Genomic DNA, 22,498 nt, shown 5'->3' with positions numbered 1-22,498 from the left:
AAGTTGTTGATTATTTCTACAAGCTTCTTAGTTGATTCTCTAGGATTTTTTAAGTATACCATCATATCATCTGCAAAGAGTGATAGCTTAGTCTCCTCATTGCCTATTTTAATACCCTCAATTACTTTTTCTTCTCTAATTGCTACTGCTAGTGTTTCTAGTACAATGTTAAATAATAGAGGAGATAATGGGCATCCTTGTTTCACTCCTGATCTTATTGGAAAGGCTTCTAATTTATCCCCATTGCATATGATGCTTGTTGATGGTATTAGGTATATACTGTTTATTGTTTTTAGGAAAGGACCTTCTATTCCTATACTTTTCAGTGTTTTCAATAGGAATGGATGCTGTATTTTGTCAATGGCTTTTTCAGCATCTATTGAGATAATCATGTGATTTTTGTTTGTTAGATTGTTGATATGGTCAATTATGTGGATGGTTTTCCTAATGTTGAACAATCCTTGCAATCCTGGCATAAATCCCACCTGATCATGGTGGATGATCCTCTTGATCACCTGTTGGAGTCTCTTTGTAAATATTCTATTTAAAATTTTTACATCTATGTTCATTAGGGAGATTGGTCTGTAGTTTTCTTTCTCTGTTTTTGATCTCCCTGGCTTTGGAATCAGTACCATATTTGTGTCATAAAAGGAATTTGGTAGGACTCCTTCTTTGCTTATTATATCAAATAATTTGTGTAGTATTGGGATTAGTTGTTCTTTGAATGTCTGGTAGAATTCACTTGTGAATCCATCAGGCCCTGGCGATTTTTTCTTAGGGAATTCTTTGATGGCTTGTTCAATTTCTTTTTCTGATATGGGATTATTTAGGTATTCTATTTCTTCTGCTGTTAATCTAGGCAATTTATATTTTTGTAAATATTCATCCATATCTCTTAGATTGCTATATTTATTGCCATATAATTGGGCAAAATAGTTTTTAATGATTGCCTAAATTTCCCCTTCATTAGAGGTGAGGTCTCCCTTTTCATCTTTGATACTGTCAATTTGGTTTTCTTCTTTCCTTTTTTTAATTAGATTGGCCAGTACTTTGTCTATTTTATCTGTTTTTTAAAAATACCAGCTTCTAGTCTTATTTATTAATTCAATAGTTCTTTTACTTTCCATTTTATTAATTTCTCCCTTGATTTTCAGTATTTCTAATTTAGTTTTCATCTGGGGATTTTTAATATGCTTGCTTTCTAATTTTTTGAGTTGCATGCCCAATTCATTAATCTCTGCCCTAGTTTGTTAATATATGCACTCAAGGATATAAATTTCCCCCTGAGTACTGCCTTGGCTGCATCCCACAGAGTTTGGTAGGATGTCTCATCATTGTCATTCTCTTCAATGAAATTGTTGATTGTTTCTATGATTTCTTCTTTGACTAGCTGGTTTTGGAGAATCATAGTATTTAATTTCCAATTAGTTTTTGATTTGCCTGTCCAGGTGCCCTTACTAATTATTATTTTTATTGCATTATGATCTGAGAAAAGTTACATTTATTATTTCTGCTCTTTTGCATTTGTTTGCAATGTTTCTATGCCCTATTACATGGTCAATCTTTGTGAATGTGCCATGTGCAGCTGAAAAGGTGTATTCCTTTTTGTCCCTATTTATTTTTCTCCACATATCAATTAGATCTAATTTTTCTAGGACTTCATTCACCTCTCTTACCTCTTTCTTATTTATTTTTTGGTTTGATTTATCTAGATCTGAAAGAGGAATATTTAGATCTCCCACTAGTATGGTTTTACTATCTATTTCCTTCTTGAGCTCTGCCAGTTTCTCCTTTATGAATTTGGATGCTATGCCACTTGGTGCATATGTATTGAGCAGTGTTTTTTCCTCATTCTTTATACTGCCTTTAATCAGGATGTAATGACCTTCCCTGTCTTTTTTAATCATATCTATTTTTACTTTGGCTTTGTCAGAAATCACAATAGCCACTCCTGCCTTCTTTTTCTCATTTGACGCCCAAAAGATTTTGCTCAAGCCCTGAACCTTAAACTTGTGTATGTCCACCCGCCTCATATGTGTTTCTTGTAGACAACATATGGTAGGATTTTGGTTTCTAATTCACTCTGCTATTTGCTTCCGTTTTATGAGGGAGTTTATCCCATTCACATTCAGAGTTATAATTATCAGTTGTGCATTCGCTGACATTTTTGTATCCTCCCCTATTCCTACCCAGTCTTCTTAAACTATTTCCTTTTAAACCAGTGGTTTGCTTTAAGCCGGTATCCCTTATCCCCTCCCTTGATTAACTTCCCTTTCTACCCCCTCCCTTATTATCCCCTATTTTTATTTTTAAAGGCCTAATGAATTCCCTCCCCCTTCTTCTCCCCTCCCTTTTTTTGACCTCCCCACTCCCCTGCTCCCCTTGGTTTATCCCTTCTGACTTTCTCAGTAGGGTTAGATAGAGTTTTATATCCCAATGGATATAACTATTCTTCCCTCTCAGGGTTAATTACACTGAGAGTAAGGTATAAATATTACCTCTTAATGCTCTCTTCCTCTCCTTCTTATAATAGTATTCATCCCCTCCCCTTCCCATGCCCTCTTTGTATGTAATAGAATATCCTATTTTTCTTATTCCTTCAATTTTCTCTTGTTGTCCCCTACTATTCATCCCCCTCTTTCCTTCCCACCCATATTATCTTAGACCATTTAGTATTCCAACCTCTCCCTATGAATAATTCTTCTAATTATTATAATAGTGAATGCTATAATGGTGAACAGAGTTCACTACAGAGAATTATACATAACATTTCCCCACATAGGAGTACCAATAATTAGATCTTATTGAAGCCCTTAAAGAGGCAAATTTAAAAAATATAAGTTTTCTTACTTTCCCTTCTGTTTCTTACTTACCTTTTCATGTTTCTCTTGATTTTTGTGGTTGGATATCGAATTTTCCATTTAGTCCTGGTCTTTTCTGTGCAAATGCTTGGAAACTTTCTATCTTGTTGAATGCCCAAACTTTTTCCTGGAAGAATATAGTCAGTTTTGATGGGTACGTGATCCTTGGTTGTAAACCCAGTTCTCTTGCCTTTCTGAATATCATATTCCAAGTCTTGCGGTCTTTTAGTGTGGAGGCTGCCAGATCCTGTGTGATCCTGATTGGTGCTCCTTGATATCTGAATTGTCTCTTTCTGGCTTCTTGTAAAATTTTTTCTTTTAGTTGGAAGTTCTTGAATTTGGCTATTATATTCCTGGGGGTTTTCTTTTCAGTGTCTAGTGTAGAGTGTGAACTATGGATCCTTTCAATGTCTATATTGCCCTCTTGTTGTAGAACTTCAGGGCAATTTTGCTGAATAATTTCTTTTAGTATAGAGTCCAAATTTCTATTAATTTCTGTTTTTTCAGGAAGACCAATGATTTTCAGATTGTCTCTTCTAGACCGGTTTTCTTTATCTATCAGTTTCTCATTGAGATATTTCATGTTTCCTTCTATTTTATCTGTCTTTTGCCTTTGTTTTATTTGTTCTTGCTGTCTTGATAGATCATTGGCTTCTACTTGCTCAATTCTTGTCTTTAGAGACTGGTTTTCTGCTATAAGCTTTTGATTTTCCTTTTCAGTTTGGTCTGACCTGTTTTCCAACTGTTTGATTTTGGTCTCCAATTTGCTTATTAATTCTTTTGATTTGGGGGCATCTTTTTCTAATTGCCCAATTCTAGCCTTTAGAGACTGGTTTTCCTTTTCAATCTGGTCATTTCTGGTCTTTGATTTACTTGCCTCACTTTCCATTGTGAAATTCTGCCTTTTAAGCTGTTATTTTCTTGCCAGATCTCTTCCATCTTTCTCATGATCTCTGATTTGAACTCTTCAAGACCTTGTGACCCGTTTTCATTGTTTTGGGAAGGTTTGGATATGGTTACTTGTGTGTTCTCCTCGGTTGTTTCCTCTGTTGTCTGGATTTTTTCTGTGTAAAAGTTGTCAAGTATTAAAGATTTTTTCTTCTTCATCTTTCTCTTCTGGTTTTCCTGATGATTCTGGCTTGCCATTGTAAGCTGAGTTCCCTCTTAGCTTTATTAGCCCAGGATCTGTCTGCGCTCTTTAGATCTCAGGTCTAGTTGTTTTGGGACAAGCCTCCTGGTGGTCTCCTTGCTCGTTCTTCTGCCTGAAGCTCCTTTAACAGTCTCAGGAAGCTGCTTCCACAGTCAAGCACCTCTCTGCACTGGGTCCCCACTCAAGGTCCGCTCCTGCACTCAGAATCAGCCCCTTCGTCCGCACCCCAGTCCACGCTTTAATCTGTGCCTCAGCCCACGCCTGTTTCAGCCCCTTCACCTGCACCTGGGCTCAGGGTCTGGGCTCAGGGTCTGCGCTCAGAGTCCTTGAGTTCCTCAGCCTCCCGGGGGGTCCCAAGTCTTGCTGCTCCCAGGAACAAGCCCTGGTGAGCTGCCAATGACCCAATGGGTGCCCCAAACCTGCTCTGACTCCCGTGCGCTGGCTTTGGCACTATAGGTGTGTGGGGTCGGGGAGGGGGTTGCTCCGCTCGTGTTTTCATGGGAGCTGTTTCACCCCTTTATAGCATGGAAATGCCCTGTTTCCACGTACCTCCAATGCTGCGCCCTATTGTGGGGTCCCTTCTTTCCTCTGGATTTGTTTTTATGTCTTCTTGAGGAGTCCTATATGCGTGGGTTAGGAGAAGTCAAGCAGCTGCTTTTTACTCTGCCGCCATCTTAACCCGCCACAAACTTCTATTAGACATTTTTAACCAGATGCCCTATAGGAATCTCTAACTCAACATATCCTAAACAGAATTCATTAACTTGTCCTCTGATGTAGGATTAATGAAGACTACCATGGAAACTAAACTAGTTATTACTTAAAAGGCAACAAAAACTGCCCTGGAAACTTAATGTTCTCAAGACCATTGATGTCAATTTGAAGTGGCCTATGAGGAGGCAGGCCCTCCATCAGGTCAGCACAATCAGCCCAGAGTCAGAGAAGCTGCACTCACCTGGATCAATGCTGCATCCTTGCTCAGCATCCTTTCCATGATATAGCTCCATAATCCTCCAATGCTAACTGATGGTGCCACAGTGCACAGAGCATAGGCCTGGAGTCAGGAAGACTCACCTTTCTGAATTCAAATCCAGTTTCAGACATTTCCTAACTGTGGCCCTAGACAAGTCATTTAATCCTGTTTACCTCAGTTTCCTCATTTGTAAAAATAGTATTGATTCTAAGATGGAAGGTAAGGGTTTAAAAAAAACAACAACCTGAAGCTCTAGATGAACCAGAGTCATTCCCAGCCTACAACACCCTCCAAACCCACTCCTCCTCCAAACATTCATATTTCTGCTGAAGGTACTATCACTCTTGTGGTCCCCCAGGTTTGCCATCTTGGAATCATCTCAAAATGTTGTCAGCACTCGCTCCTCAAGCTCTCACACCAATTCCTTCCTCTTCTCACACCTATATCTCACTAGTTGTTTCTCATCATCTCTTCCCTGGACCACTGCCACAGCCCTTCTCGGTTTTCCTGCTTCATGGCTCTCCCTACCAAAATCCACACTCCACCAAAAGCCACCAAAGGGACTTTCCTAAAGCATAAATCAGATCACATCACCCTTTCTATTGGCTCCTACCTATTGTCAATAGAAATTCCTCTGATTGACATCTGAGTCTCTTTACAATGTGGCCCCTTCCTACCTTTCCAGTCTGCTTAGACGTTTATCACTTCCTTGCATGGTGGGATCTAGCCACGCTGGCTGTTTTGTCATCCCATATTCAGGGCACTGCCTGCCCCTTCAGTACCTTTGCCCAGACTGTCCTGAATGCCTGAGATATTCTCCTTCCTCATTTCTACCTCTTAGAATTCCTGTTTTCCTTCAAGACACAGCTCAGAGGCCATGAAATCTCTCCATGAAGTCTTTCTGGATTTCCCTCCTCCCAGTGCCCTGGTTTCAGCATGGTGCAGTGGACAGAGCAGTGTTCTTAAAGTCAGAAAGACTGAGGACCAGTCTCTGCCCGTAGCACTTATTAGCTATGTGACCCTAGTCAACTCACTCAACCTCAACCTCAATTCTTCATCTGTAAAATACCAAGGCTGACCTCGTGGGCTCCTGAGGTCTCTACGTTCTAAATCTACGCTCCTATGGATATACTTCTATGTGAACGTGTCTTCTCCATTAGAAGGCATGTTCATTCTTTGAAGACGACTCTCTTCCTTTTTGTCTCTGCATCTCCAGCACTTAACCGAGAGCCTGGCACACAGTAGCCACTCAATAAATGTTTAGTGATCAACTGACCGAGGTTTTCTTCAATGATAACTTGCCGCTGGGAATTCTGCATTTTTCTAGTGAGTTTCCAGGCCTTTGCTTCACTCCACAAGAGGAAATTGTTCTCGAGGGCCTGGTTATGTCAGAAGAAACAAGGAAAGAAGTCTTTCCCAGCAGTGACACTGGTCACAAAGCTTCTCGTTTCCTAGAACAATCCTTGCTCCCTCCTTGGACTACACTTAGATTTAATCATGATTTTGTGAGCTCCCTGTAGAAGGGTACAGCATGTTTAGAATCCAGATTCCATTGTCCTTGAAAGAGCTCTCATTTTTAGATTTTATCAGCTATTTCTAGAAGTAAAGCAAAGCAAGTACCATAGTTTAATTACTAGAACTTTGTTTTTCAAATATATATGTACACCTGACCCTGACATCTAAATCCCATCTCATGCTGAAGAATTTAATGTCACAGACTCGTTTTATAGGAGAAATTATTTCAGGGCCTCCAATTTCTTCATTCCATTTTCTTACACAAATATAAAGAAAAACACTGAATAAACAAGACATCCAATTGTAGAATTAAGACATACAAATCTAGAGAATGAACACAAGGACCAACAGGTAAGCTATGGGGATGGTGAATCCATTCTGCCAAAAAACTACATATAACCTTATTTTATATAAACGCATATAGTGTATATAATACATCTGTATGTTATGGCGTGTGTATTATATATGTATACATCCAATACCCAGACACACATAAATCTACGTACTAGATAAAACTGATGCTCAGGGGTGGTACCTACCTCTCCCTTTCTATCTCCAAGGACAGTCTCTTCAGGTCAATATCCTTCGAATCAAACCTTGTACATCCTTTTTCAACTCCAAGGTCTCCACCCCTAACAGGGGAAAGTTGAGGATACCTGTTTGTGTGCTAGAAAAAAAAAGGAAAAGGCTCCATTTTTCAGCCATCAGAGGATCTTTATGTACTTAGAGCCTTCGGTCAGAACATATCATTGGCTTTAGAAACATCACTTCACTGCTTAGAAAGAGCTTAAATAAGGCATGAAGAGATTTAGTGATTTTCCTAAGATCCCAGCATGAATCATTGGCAGAACTGGGAAAATTAACTGAGCCTAGGAGTCTCAAACTGTGCCCCAATCCACCAGACAGCACTCTCTTCCTTCATGAAATGAGTATATGGAGAATAAACACTCCAGTTTCCCAGGGAGAATAAAATGGTGTTTTAAGGTCTGGCAATATGCTGCAATCCTTGAGGGCAGAGCCTGCATCTCCTGCTTTGTTTGCCCAGTGCCTGGTACAAAGTAATCCATAGGGTTGTGTCTCAAAGGCTAACTAATGAAATGGAACATAATCAAGGTCACCCACCACCTATTATTTCTAGGGACCAGGCCAATTTGTGAAATGATTGTTTGGAGTTATGAAACCTTCCCCAACCTCTCTTAATTCTAGCTCCTTTACTCTGTCAATGATCTCCTTTTTATCCTATATTTACTTGTTTGCATATGGGCTTCCTCATTAGATTGGAAGCTCCTTGAGGAATCGAAGTCTCTTTTGTTTTTTCTTGCATTCCAGCCCTTCGCCCAGTGCCTGGCACATAGTAGACAACTAAGAGATGTTTCCTGACTGGTGGATGTTTTCTCTCCCATTCATGTGACATGGCATTCCCTAGGATTTTATGCCTCTCCTGCTGCCCACAATCTCAGTAAAGGGCCAATGAGCCAACATACAGGATGAGAGACTCGGGTGACATCCAGGAGCCGCTGCTTTGCTCGACGCTCAGCTTCTCTGGCCTCGCTCAGATCTTGTCTCAGGTATTCGGTTTCCTTGGTTCTATTAGACAAAACATACCCCAGGTGAAGCAATGGACATCGTCCAGTCCTTCTGCGTTAGAGCAATGTTTGTTCAATGGAAGAAGGACATGCTTCCATGATTCCATCCCATAAAGGCTGCATGTCAGAAAGGCAGGTGGCACCTGGCTCTTAATCCACCCATTCAAACTTAAAGGATTGTCTCCAAACAAAGCAAATGCATCAATGACTTCCCAGAGGGCTACCTCTTTCATCTTCCTCTTTGGCCCTGCAGTCTCTTTAATTATCCCACCCATATCCATTTGCCAGGGCCTGGCCCATCTAAAGATCTAACAGACCCATCATGTCTCTTCTAATCACTTGTAGATTTCTGAAAATGCCAACATTTTAACGAATTTATTGTCTTTGAAATTTGATTAAGCCATATCGAAACACTAAATTATATTCATATTTCAGATGAAAATATACTCACCATGACAGTTAATAAAAATTGTACAATTTTAGAGCAACAAGGAACTTTGAAATTCATGAAGAGACACATACTTTACATATTAGGAAACTGAGTCCCCAAGAGGTAAAACAGGTTATCCAAGGTCACATAGGAATAAGTGGCAGGGCCAAGATTTGCAGTAGATCTTTGAACTGCAAAACCATTGCTCTTTCCACCATGCCACAGTAATAACAAAAAATGTTGTCCTAACTTGTTAGACTGGGGCCAAGGTCATGATTTCTATCTTCACATAGGTCATCATCATCCACACAAAGAGTCCTTCTGGTCATTCAACCTAAAAGCTATACTTCTAATGCTCAACAGCCACCATGGCCACAAGGGGGACTATGGAAGAGGAAAGGAACCCTGGAGTTCTGTTCAACCCCTTCCTGAAAACTGAAGTCCTGTCCTTCCAAGAGAAGAACAATTATATTGATAATACTAATTTCTATGCTTGAAGTTTACAAGCCACTGTTCTCCCAAAAACTCTTACAAGAGTGAGAGTTAGCTGAACCAATCAAGCACCTCACTCCACTGAAATTATATGCTTGATCAGGACCCCCCTTCCCCTCGCAAAGACATCAAACTAGTGATGAGAAGTCTTTAATGTGGAGTCACTGGATGAAAAGAAAGACAGGAAAAATCCAGGAAGCTACACAAAGTCTATTGAAACTGGCTGAAGAGATCCCTTAGTTACACCCTACAGATCACTGACAGCAGGGGTCGGCAACCTTTTTGGCCATTGAGAGCCATAAACGCCACATTTTTTAAAATGTAATTTCGTGAGAGCCGTCCAATGCTCACAATGCTGCTCCTGTAACAGCGCCTGAAAAAAAAGGGACTTTATGGCTCCTGCAGAAAGAGCCATATCCGGCCCTCAAAAGAGCCAGATATGGCTCGAGAGCCATACGTTGCCAACCCCTGACTGATGGGATCAAGATCCAGTTAAGAATCAGACCCGGATTCTGGGAAGGAACAGCCCTGCCAAGCCCCTGAGAGGAAATTGCTGAGAGTCTGGGCAGAGAAGAGCCTCTGTCTCCCACTTTGACCACAGGAAGATGCTGCAAATCTGAAACAGTCTGGAAGTCTTGGACTTCCCATTGTCATCCTAGCAGTGTCCCCAGAATAGCAGTAGCCTATGGCAGTGTCAATATCATTTTTTTTTTAAACCCTTGTACTTCGGTGTATTGTCTCATAGGTGGAAGAGTGGTAAGAGTGGGCAATGGGGGTCAAGTGACTTGCCCAGGGTCACACAGCTGGGAAGTGGCTGAGGCTGGGTTTGAACCTAGGACCTCCTGTCTCTAGGCCTGACTCTCACTCCACTGAGCTACCCAGCTGCCCTGTCAATATCATTTTTGTATGAACTTTCTTACTATATCACTTTATTTTTTTTAAAAAAGTTTTAAACCCTTACCTTCCAATTACAAAACTTATTGCAATATGAACTTGGTCAATTTTTTTTTTAACCCTCACCTTCCATCCTGGAGTCAATACTGTGTATTGGCTCCAAGGCAGAAGAGTGGTAAGGGTGGGCAATGGGGTCAAGTGACTTGCCCAGGGTCCCACAGCTGGGAAGTGTCTGAGGCTGCATTTGAACCTAGAACCTCCCATCTCTAGGCTTGGCTCTCAATCCACTGAGATACCCAGCTGCCCCCTTGGTCAATTTTCTAAATCTAAGATGAGTTGGACCAGGTATTTTCTGCCCAAAGTAGTGTCTATGAGCCAGCCAAAAAGCCTAGAAAGAAGGTTCTTGTGCTTCTCTACCTGCCTCTTGCTATCCCTGAAGCAAAAGTGTGGTAAAGTAGAAAGCATTCTGGCCTTGCAGTTAGAGAGGAATGAGTCCAAATCCTGCCTCTGACACGTATCTGTGTGTGACTGCAGACAAGCCACTGAGATGTTCTGGGCCCCAAGTCTGCATCTGCAAAAGGGAGTCAGTCATACCTATTTCACGGTGCCATTGGGACAATGAAATAAGAACATGTGTAGAATGTGCTTTGACACTTTAACACACTACAAAAAATGTCAGCTACTGTGATCCAGACCCAGGGGCCAAGGCTGCCACCGCTTCTGCCAGAAATCCAATCCCGCCTGGGACAAGAGAACACGTTTCCCTCAATGAAATGCAGCCTGTCTGGCCCATCTCCCTCACCTGAGATCTGATTCCTTGACCAGTTTGGCAGCAATCATTTCTGCCTCTCGCACTTTCTGCTCCATCAGACGTTTCTCCTCTTTGGTTTTCAGGGCTGCCATCTCCAGCCTCTGGCGTTCCTGCTCAGCCTCAGCAGCATTCTGGGCAAGCAGCTTGGCCTCCTCCTCGGCGATCTGTGCCTTCTCTGCCAGCAGCTCTGCTGTTTCTTTGGAGTGGAGCTGGGGAAGCATTGCACTTGGCTTAGCTCCTGGAAGGTCCCAGGTAAAAGGGTAAAGCAACTATGACATAGCTTAAGCAGACAAGCTTTCTGGACCAGGGGCAGGCGGCTTTGAAAGCAGTTGAGTTTAGGCCAGTCAGTGTTGGATTTCCTATAAAATTAAAGGAAATAATGGCCTGGCCACACGTGTGTTTCACAGGAATACTCACTAAGGCCTCATTGGCTTGTCGGGCCTCAGCTTCCAACTGAAACAACCTCCTTTCCAGCTCATCCTTGGCTCTCTCAGCCTCTTCTCTGAGCTGTTTCTCCCTGGCTAACCTCTGATGCTCCACCTGGAAAAGCAAAGAAGGAAGATGATGTGCCATCTGCAGGCTCCATGTCCACCCCACTCCTCCAACACTTTTATTCCTGGAATGGAACTAGATTGAAAAAAGAAAAAGAATGAGGGCTCTTTTAAAAAATCAATTCTGTTTGTGCTCAGGGGCTTTCTGAAAACAAAGCCATCTTGCAGTTGTCTGCCATGCCTCTGCACGTGTGTGTGTGTGTGTGTGTGTGTGTGTGTGTGTGTGTGAGCCCATAATTAAGAACACGACAGTGGTGAAATCAGGAGATGGGCCAGGAAAAGAGCAGGTGGAGAGCTGAGAGCCCAGAGGGGCATCCTCTGTCAAGCTCCACCAGCCCTCCGCAGTGGCCCCTGCATTCTCAGGCTACATTTCCTTTGGCCAGAGACCACTGCAAGTCTTACAGAGCAATGATGGGTGAGAAGGTAAGTGTCAATGTAAACTGCAGGTTGGATGGGTTTCTGAGGATAGAAAGACTTAACACGCTTTCAGGGTCATCTCCTGACATCCCATCTCCTTATGGTAATCTCTCAGGGAGCAATAGATGGAAGTAGCACTCAGAGGGGAAACCCACAACCCACTTTCTTCCGAGCTTTTTCTTCCTTGGCTTGAGCTTTCATCTGCTGAATCTCAATGGAATCCACTCTTCTCCTCCTCATGAATAGGTCATGGTTTCCAATACACAGCTGGAGGATCTACAGAAACAAGAGTCTCCATTGGTCCCATAGGTTTGCACTCGAATCATTCAGTAGTCTAATTTCTTTCCCTGCCCATTCAATTCATCCTCCACACAAGCTGCCACACTGGTATTCCTAAAACCAGGTTGTTCTGCCTTGACTTGGCTTCTCTTTCTAGACTCCTTGGGGCACTTTCCATACCAGCTGCACTGGCCTACTATTCCCCATCCCCATTTCATCTCCCGTTTCCATGACATTGCCCAGCTCTGGAAGTCCTCTCTCCTTACCTCTGTCTCATGAAATCAGATGCACAGGAACCTGGGATCATAAATCTAGAGCTGAAAAAGATCCTAGAGACTACCTTAAAGGCCACCTAGTCCAATCCCTTCATCTAACAGATGAAGAAACTGGTTTCATTCAAGGCTAAGCTCAGGTGCCAGCTCCTATGCTGATCCTACTTCCATTACAAATTCCTACTCACCCACCCCAACTCTAGAAATTACTTTGCCTATATTTTCTATTCACTTATCATTGTCTGTATTGTTTTCTCCCAGTAAACAGTTAGCTCAATGAGGGCAAGAATTCTTTCCTTTTTGACTCTGTATCCCCTTGCCTAGTCCAAAGAAGACACAATAAATATTTCCTGAATTAATATTCTGAAATCCAAAGAAAAAAAAACTACAGCCAATTATCCCATAATACAGTAGATGAAAACTTCCCTCTAGGCCTTGATAGTCATAGACATCTGCTCTAACTCCTCCATCTACTGGCATTGGACAGGTGATAAGCTATATATACTCATACCTGTTATTCCTTCATTCATTCCCTTTCATTCTCCACCTTTTCACCCTCAAGCTCTCCCATTGTGATAATGAGATTAAATCTAACCTGCCCATTCTTAAATCTAATCACCAAAATTGTAAACAACTCCACTTAATTCACAAGTTGGGAGGTCTGTGACCCACTTGTGTGCAAGAATGAGTGATGAGGGGCAGCTGGGTAGCTCAGTGGATTGAGAGCCAAGCCTAGAGACCAGAGGTCCTAGGTTCAAATCCGGCCTCAGACACTTCCCAGCTGTGTGACCCTGGGCAAGTCACTTGACCCCCATTGTCTACCCTTACCACTCTTCCACCTATAAGTCAATACACAGAAGTTAAGGGTTTAAAATTTTTTAAAAAAAAAAAGTAAAAAAAAAAAAAAAAAAAGAATGAGTGATGAATCATAATTTACTGACTGCCTCCTAGGTAGTCCTAAGAAAAGCATCTATTGTGACTGGACACATAAACTAAAAGGAAGGCACAGGAAGTGAAGCAAAAGAAGCCCCTTTAAAAGAGAATGATGACTTCCTGTAGCTCTCTTCTTGCTTGTGTCTTGGACCTTAAGGAGCACTGGCTGAGACCTTGGACTAAGTGAGACTGCTGTTAATCTCTCCCTTGGAATTACACATGGTTAGTGTAAAGACTAAATCTTCCTGGACTTCTCTAAAGGAACTGCTCTCTCAAAAGAAACTCTGTGACTGAAGCTTCTGATTCATTTCTCTCCAGCCCTCTGGCCTTGGGCACAAGGCTGAGCCTCCTTTGACTGAGGACTAATTAGATCTGCCTGGGTTAAACTAGAGGGCTAGAGCAAATTGCTTAGTGTGTTAGATTACTTATCCTATCCTATCCTATCCTCTCTCTGATTTTCTTATTTTTTCTTCCTCTTTTCATTTGTAAATAAACTTCCATAAAAGTCATTTTGACTTGAGATTATTCTTTACTTAGGGAATGATAATTATTCAATTCCCTAGGGACCAAACCTTTTAATATTCACCCAAACAAAACCCCTTTTTACCCCTAACATTTGGCAACCACGAAGGGGTAAAAAGGGGTTTTGGTTGGGTGAATATTAAAAAGGTTTTTTTACCCCTAACTCCACCTAAAAACTCTGTCACAACTTAACATTTCATTAACATTGTCAAAGTGCCCAAGACACAATCATTCCAAAGCTTTTCAGGGTTATCACTGGATATGATTTTTTTTCCTTTCCGGGATTGGTTTTTGTTGTTGTTGTTTTTGGAGGTTTTTTTTTGGTTTGAGACTAGATTTCCACATCTTACTGAGGCTGGAAGGTCAGCTAGCGTGATTGGCATGGGTGCTTCAACCTGCCCAATTCTGACCTGAGTTGGTTCATCCTTCCTTAGGCAAGCAGCCTGGTGTCCTCTTTATCCTGGATATTCTCCATATTGGTATCACACGGTGATACTTCTACTCAGCATCAGCCCTGCTATGGCTCAGAACTTCTAAGCTCCAGCAATCTACCAGCCTCAGCCTCGATAGTAGTAGAGAAGACAGGCCAATGCTTACCACACTCAATAGAACAATTTCTTTTCAAAATTGTCTAGAGGCAAATATGTGAATGTTGCTGAATTAATCTTGCAATTTAGTAATAAACTGCTTTATACATAATTCCCAATATACTAATACTTCTGAGGTTCTCCAGAGCTTTCTAAATTTCATGTTCCTGGAGCAAACAATTATTATTTATTTTTTTCACAGATAGAGAAAATATGGTCAAGTCAGTACCTAGAGACAGATTCCATTTCAGGACTAGAATTCAAATAGAAGAGTTTTGTCCTTGGGAGTTCACTGGCTTATTTTGTTGATTCTCCAGGGTTCTCTAGGTAAACCATATGAAACAATGATATCGTTTCCTCTTTGCCTGTGCTTATTCCTTTAATATCTTTTCTCACCTTACTACTACAAAGAGCATTCCTTGAACTATAGCAAACCAGAGTGGAGATAAAAGACCTCCTAATTTGCCCCTATTTCTTGTTTGGGATTTTTTTTTGATAGGATAACTGGTAGAAGATTTTAATTGGGTAACTGCTTACCAACTTATTCACCTTCAGCTGTGAGGAAAAGAACTTGAAAACTTCTGCCTTTTTGTCAAGAGGCTTAATCGTTAACTGGTGAAAACAGGAAAACATGGTCAATAAGAAGCTGAGGAGAGTCCATCAATAATCATGTGAAAAAATGTTCTAAATCCCTCTTGGAGGAATGCAAATTAAAACAACTCCAAGGTACAACGTCATACCTATCAAATTATTCAATATGACAGTAAAGGAAAATTATAAATGTTGGAAGGGATGTGACAAAACTGGGACACGAATGCATTGCTGGTGGAGTTGTGAACTGATCCAACCCTTCTGGAGGGCAATTTGGAACTATGCCCAAAGGGCTATAAAATAATGTATATCCCTTTGATCCAGTAATACCACTACTAGATCTCTAAACCAAAGAGATTTAAAAAACTACAAAAGGACCTACTTATACAAAAAATATTTTAGCTGCTCTTTTTGTAGTGGCAAAGAATTGGAAACTAAATCGATGTCCATGAATTGGGGGACTGGCTAAACAAATTGGGGTATATAGTGGTTATGGAACACTATTGAGCTATAAGGAACGATGAACAGGATGATTGCAGAAAGAGTTGGAAAGACCTACATGAACTGATGCTGAGTGAAAAAAGCAGAACCAGGAGAACATTGTACACAGTAACAGCAATATTGTGGAATGATCAACTGTGATAGACTTAACTACTATTAGCAATACAATGATCTAGATAATTCTGAGGGACTTATGACAAAGAATGTTATCCACCTCCAGAAAAAGAACTTTCGGAGTTGAAATGCAGATGAAAGCATACAATTTTTCACTTGTTTATTTGGGTATATGTTGAGGGGGGTTGGTTTTATAAGATTACTCACTCACAAAAATGAACAATATGGAAATGTTTTGCAAGATAATACATGTATAACCCAGAAAAAAATTAAAATTAAAAAAGAGTCTAGGGGCAGCTGGGTAGCTCAGTGGAGTGAGAGTCAGGCCTAGAGACAGGAGGTCCTAGGTTCAAACCCGGCCTCAGCCACTTCCCAGCTGTGTGACCCTGGGCAAGTCACTTGACCCCCATTGCCCACCCTTACCAATCTTCCACCTATGAGACAATACACCGAAGTACAAGGGTTTAAAAAAAAAAATCTTTAAAAAAAAAAAAGAGTCTGACCTCCATGAACAACATGAACAACCCATCGTGGGGAGCTCCCACATGTTAGTGTCATCTGCTTTTAACCACACAAACAAACCAATAAGAATACAGTCACAACTAGAGGAAGAACAAAATCTTAGGGGCTTAATAACTTACTATGGACTTGTTTGCTCTGAGATCAGCTCTAATTTGCCCTATATCCAGAAGAAACACCAAAAGTTCAAGCATTTTCTGCTTCAGGAAGTTCATTTCCCCATTCCCCCAATATTTGGGGGTCTACTACATTGTGTAGCATTGGGAACTGCAGTTTCATATTTGATTTCCCACTATTCACTCTGTTAAGCTGAGAACTTAGATTAATACAGAGAGAGTGGAGAGAGATTCAGAAACAGCAAGTTGACCCCAAGGTCCTCATCATGAGGGAGTTTCCTATGAGTTAGAGAACCCTCCCCTGTTAGATATATGCAATGGTGTGCTAGTAAATGTTTAATGACCAGCTTAGACAGCAGGGAAGGACAAGAGGTGCATGGAACAAATTGTTAAATTAAATTCTATATTATTAACATTTTTTCCATCACTTCCTCAAGGCCAGACAATCAACAAAACAATAAATCAAGCCCTAATTTGTGGTGTCCAAAAGTTTAACCACCAGCTCTCCTAAACCTGTTTGAGCAGGTTCCAGTACATCCCTTGGATACATAGAACTTGGATCAAACCTCTGAGCAGGTCTTCTCTCAGGCCATTTCCCTCCCATCATCCTACTCTGGCGTACAATATTGGGGCTTAAAGAACATGTTCTTCATTTCCTTTAGTCATTGCAATCAGCTCCCCAGGCTCCCAATCTCTTGTTCTGACTCATGAAACCAAGTAGGTCTTTTGTAAGTTGGCCTCCTGTTACCAAATCTCCATTCGAGCTTCTGATGGAAAACATATCAAAGAAAGGGTAACAACTTGTCCTAAATGGCAGCAAAAGTAGAGTATGATCATTAGTCTTCTTTCTGAGTTGGTGCAGCCAAGGCTGAGGTCCTTCTGGAAGCCCCATGCCTTTTCTTAGATTATTTTCCTTTTTTTTTTTTTTTTTAAATAACCCTTTAAACAAAAATGACCTCTCCTCCCAGGGCCCAAACAGTTTTCACTTGAAAAGACTCAAGCCAGCCACATTTTCACAAAGCATGAAAGGTCCAACCATTCCCACCTACCTCTTTCTCACTATAAGAAATGTTTCTGATGGCACTCCATTCAAAAGATTTGTTTGGAGAGAACCGGTTATTGATGCTGTAAACATGGATACCTTTAGCATCTACACCAAGCAAGAGATCTGTATGGTTCTTATTCTGCTGCAAAAGAAACAATTACAGATCAAAGAAATTACAAAGAGGTTTCAATCTCCCAAAACCAAGAAATCAAACATTAGACTGATTTCTAATTACATTCAATTTACCCTGATTCCACCTTATAGGTACATCATTGTTTTCAACCTTCTCCATTATAATATAAGCTCTTGATTACTCTATTACAAAAATGAATAATATGGAAATAGGATTTGAGTGATAATATATGTATAATAACCCAGTGAAATTGCTTGTCAACTCCAGGAGGGGGAAAGGGAAGAGGAGAGGGAGACAACCAGAATCATGTAACCATGGAAAAAAAATTTTTAATAAAATAAAATTTTAAAAAAGAATGTAAGCTCTTTGATACCACCTCATATCCATCAGATTGGCTGACGTGACAGAAAGAGAAGAAAACAAATGCTGGAGTGGGCGTAAAAAATTTGAGACACTCATGCACTGTTAGTGGATTTGTGAACTGGTCTAACCATTCTGGAGAGCTATTGGAACTACGCCCAAAGGGTTATAAAACTGTCCATACCCTTTGACCCAGCAATACCATTACTAGATCTGTATCCCAAATCAAAGAGATCAAAGAAAAAGCAAAAGGACCCGTATGTACAAAAATATTTCTAGCAGCTTTTTTGTGGTGGCAAAGAATTAGAAACTGAGAGGATGTCCACCAGGTGGGGAATAGTTGAACAAGTTGTGCGATATGGTTATGACAGAATACTATAAAAAATGACGAGCAGGATGCCTTTGGAAAAACCTGGGAAAACCTACATCAGTGATTCCCAAAGTGGGCGCCACCGCCCCCTGGTGGGTGCTGCAACGATCCAGGGAAGCGGTGATAGCCACAGGTGCATTTATCTTTCCTATTAATTGCTATTAAAATTTTTAAAAATTAATTTCCAGGGATGCTAAGTAATATTTTTTCTGGAAAGGGGGTGGCAGGCCAACAAAGTTTGGGAACTACTGCCCTACATGAACTGATGCAATGTAAAGTGAGGAGAACTTTGTACAAAGTAACAGCAATATTGTAAGATGATCAGTACAATTCCGATTCAGTACAATGTCTGATCCAAGACAATTCCAAAGGCTCTTTGATGAAAAACGCTCTCCACTTTCAGAGAGGACTCTGAGTGTAGTCTGAGGCATATTGTTTTTCTTCATTTCATTTTCTTTTTTTCCATAGCATGGCTAATGTGGAAATGTTTTGCATGACTTCATATTATATAATCAGTATTGTTAATGGGTAGGAAAGGGAGTGGAAGAAGGGAGAGAATTTAGAACTGAAAATAAACAGTCAAAATTAAAACAAAAAATGGAAACTCCTAGAAGGAAAAACCTATTTTTTGCCTTTCTTTGTACCTGTAGGCTTTAGCCCAATGCCTGGCAGTTAGTAGGTGCTTACTGACTGACTTTGGGCTTGTTCACTCTGAGATCACCTCCAATTTATTCTGTCTATATCTTGTCAGAACATCATTTTTGACACGTTGTCCCCCACCCCATTCAAGGTGAACTTCTTAAGGGCAGGGATTGTTTTTGTCTTTCTTTGTACTCCAGAACTTAGCCCAACTTAGCCTGGCACACAGCAGGCTCTAAATAAATACTTGCTGACTTATTTCCATGCTTTCAACACAGATATTCCTACAAGTGAGGTTTCTAAAACGCCACACATCTCCCTGATCTTTGAGTTCTATATGAAGTTTCAAAAGGAGCAAAACAGCTTGCATTTGAGCCATGCTAACACCCTGAAGCAGTACCTGCCTGGACTAAAACTGGGGAGGAATTGAGCCAGTCTAGTGGTATATTAGAGCTGCCCTGGCATGTCAGACATAACTGTAGGGGCAGCTGCCAGGGAAAACGTTAACAGGTTCACAAGCCAGAGAATCAGGAGCCAAAATGTTACTGATCCCTGAGATCAAAAGGATGAATAGCTTCAAAGTAGAGTCTGTTAGACAAGGAGAAGTATTGTGAAAGTTCAGGTGGACTGAAACATTCCTGGATTCCGAACCTTTCATTGGAGGCTAACGTGCCCTTCATAAACACCAGCTAATGTTCACATCGCTCCCTGAGACGCCGGAGCTACGTGGAACAGCCCTGAATGCCAGTGTGGACAGAGGCCATTCCCTTGGAGCTGGTGTCTCTGGGAGGAATCTGACCAACAGATACCAGCCCAGGACATTTCACCATCACATCCAAGGAAAAGAAACCCCATGCAGAGAAAGAAGGTCACTGAATGAAGACTCACAAGATCTGGGTTCGAACCTAATTCTTCCATTTATTAGTTCTGTGGGAGAAATAATTCTAGCTCTATGAAGTTCTGAATCTTCTTCCTTAAATGATCAATCATAATCCTATCTGTCCAGCCTCCCTACCTCGCAGTTAGCCTAGGACAATTAAATGAATCAAAAGATTTCATCTGAAAGAATTCTGAAAAATACAATGTACTCCACAAACGCAAGTGGGAGTGGAAATAATAAATGGTAGTGCTTGTAGCAGCAGAACTGGTAGCAGTTATAGTAGTAGTAGTCATGATAGTAATAGGAGTAGTCATAGTGGTAGTAGTAGTGATAATAGTAGTAATAATGGTAGTAGTAGTAATAGTTATACTAGTAGTAGTGGTGGTGGTGGTGGCGGTGGTGGTAGTCCTTAGCTTTATTCAAGGCTCAAAAGTCAACTTCTACTAGGGGTCTTTCAATTCTATTCCATTCCACAAACATTTATTAAGCACCTGTGATATGCCAGGCTTGAGGCTATACTCTAGAGACAGGAACACAAAAACCCCAGTCCCCTGACCTCAAAGAATTTATATTCTACTAAGAGGAATGAATGTGTGCACAAGGAGAAGAAAATACAGGCTCTACATAAGATAATGTCCAAATATTTGGAGGGAGGGGACACTAACAGCTCTTGCTCTGTTAAAAGAGATGATCTTTGAGCAAAACCCAACAAAGAACTAGAAGTTCTTTTTTTTTTTTAATCCTCTTCATCCCTTGCATATGATCAGCTTTTATGATCATTTTATTTATTTATTTATCTGGGCATTTATTCATTCATTTATTTGTTTGTTTGTTTATTTATTTTTGGAACCCTTACCTTCCCTCTTGGAGTCAATACTGTGTATTGGCTCCAAGGCAGAAGAGTAGTAAGGGCTAGGCAATGGGGGTCAAGTGACTTGCCCAGGGTCACACAGCTGGGAAGTATCTGAGGCCAGATTTGATCTTAGGACCTCCTTTCTCTAGGTCTGGCTCTCAATCCACTGAGCTACCCAGCTGCCCCCAGAACTGGGAGTTCTAAGAAATAAAGGAGAAGAAAGGGAGTTAAAGGCAAGGAGGCAGGAGATGGAGTGTATGCTCAAGCAGAGGTGTCCAAAACACTGCCCAAACTAGCTTATGAGGTAATTGGGAAATATTTAAGAAAATAAATTAAAAGACAATCAAACATAAATAATATTGTATTTTAAAATGTAGTCTATCTACAGCTGGCATGGATCCATCCTCATGGCCCCACTTTTATTTGTGCTCAACATCACTGGTGTGAAGGAAACAATTTGCCAGGAGTGTTTGGTGCGTGAAAGAAAGTCCTGCTGAGTTGATTCAGGAAAGAGAGCCCAAGACCAGATTGTTCAAGGCTCTCTACATGCAAAGAGGAGTTTCTGGTTTAACCTCCAGGCACAGATGAAGCCCTGGAAATTCCTGAGCAGGGAAGGGCCTATACTTAAGGAATATCCTGGCAGTGGTTGTGGGGAGGGTAGACTGGAGAAGGAAGGTGACCAATTAGCAGCCTATTGTGATAATCCACTTGAGAGATGATAAGGGTCTAAACTAGGATGGTGGTCCAGTGGGAGGGGAGAAAAGGAGACACAGGAGACTTATTGTAGAGGGAGAATCAACAAGATTTGGCAAATGATTGGAACTGGGAGTAAGAGAAGAATGAAGAATGATTCCTACACTGCAAACCTACCTTAATGAAAGAATGGTGGAATCCTCAATAGAGAAGCTAGAAAGAGGACTGGGTTTAGGGAGATACTGAAATTCTGTTTTAGACATGTCTAGTGTGAGACATTTATGGGACATCCAATAGGCAAGATCCAAAAGTTAGTCAGTGATGTGAACTGGAAATCAGGAAAGAGATGAAACCCAGATATGTAGATCTGCTTAGAGAAACCCAGATATGTAGTAACCTGCTTAGAGAGGGCAGTTAAACCCATGAAGATAAACGAAATGAGAATGTAGAGAGAGGAAAGCAGATCCAACACCTACACATGGATGGAAGCAAGACATGGACGATGCCCCTGCAAAGGAAAGAAACCCAGGAGAGAGCAGTGCCATGAGCTCTCAAGGAAGAGGAGAAGGTGGTGGTCACAAGCATCAGATGCTTCAGAGGAGCTTCAGTTCATTCTGTAGATATCTTTATATGTACTTGTCTGTGCACCTATCATTTACCTCCAATACAAAGTAAGCTCCTCGAGGGCAGGGACTATGTTCACTTGTGTCTTTGGATCTCCAGTGCCTGATACAATGCCCAGCACATAGTAGGTATGTAATACTTTCTCGTGCGATTTAACTAAATTAAATTATAATAAAGTCCTTTCAGACTATTTAGCTACTTCATGTTAGTTATATCTAGAAACTCTACTCATGCAATCCAATCCAAATCAGACCTAATTTAGGCTAAAAGAAGAATGACCACCAGTGGATCAGACCATAAAATAATATTAGTAATAATAATAGCTAGCATTTGAAAGGCACTTTTATAAACTTCTCAACAACCCTGAAAGGCAGATGCTATTATTATTATCTCCATTTTACAAATGAGGAAACTGAGGCAGATAAATGTTAAGTGGCTTGCCCAGGGACTCAGCTAGTATCTGAGACAGAGATTTGACCTCAGGTCTTCCAGATACCATGTGCATCACTCCATTCACTCTGCCTCATTGTTTCTTCAAAAAGAAATAGGCTACACACTGAGAGATAAAAGACAAAAAATTTGTAAAGAAACTGTCTCCTAGGTATACTGGAACTTTAAAAGTTTAACTGGTAATATGCAGCTAAATGTTACAGAGGCTGGGCATGAATGGAGCACAAAGAACCCAGGGGTCGGGCCAGTTTGAGAAGAAAAAGAATGCTCTTCTGCCTTGGAACCAATGCTCAGTATTGATTCTTAGATGGAAGGAAGGGAAAGGAAAGGAAAGGAA

The 22,498-nt window shown here is 41.0% G+C and overlaps 1 protein-coding gene across 1 annotated transcript in view; it reads right to left on the bottom strand.

Moving 5' to 3' along the window:
* Positions 1 to 7,929: 7,929 nt before the first annotated feature.
* Positions 7,930 to 22,498, bottom strand: part of LOC123246827 (merlin-like) — a 41,348-nt gene continuing 26,779 nt past the window's right edge. Inside the window, exons 8-13 of the mRNA XM_044675615.1 lie at positions 17,164 to 17,298; positions 14,811 to 14,885; positions 11,843 to 11,956; positions 11,130 to 11,252; positions 10,704 to 10,921; positions 7,930 to 8,086 (exon numbers count right to left, since the gene is read on the bottom strand). Coding sequence (XP_044531550.1) covers positions 7,930 to 8,086; positions 10,704 to 10,921; positions 11,130 to 11,252; positions 11,843 to 11,956; positions 14,811 to 14,885; positions 17,164 to 17,298 — 822 coding nt within the window. The remainder of the gene's footprint in view (positions 8,087 to 10,703; positions 10,922 to 11,129; positions 11,253 to 11,842; positions 11,957 to 14,810; positions 14,886 to 17,163; positions 17,299 to 22,498) is intronic.

Source organism: Gracilinanus agilis, chromosome 4 (genome assembly GCF_016433145.1).
Source record: "Gracilinanus agilis isolate LMUSP501 chromosome 4, AgileGrace, whole genome shotgun sequence".
NCBI lineage: Eukaryota > Metazoa > Chordata > Mammalia > Didelphimorphia > Didelphidae > Gracilinanus > Gracilinanus agilis.
Note: the sequence above shows the minus strand (reverse complement) of the source record. Positions and strands in the feature narration are given on the sequence as shown.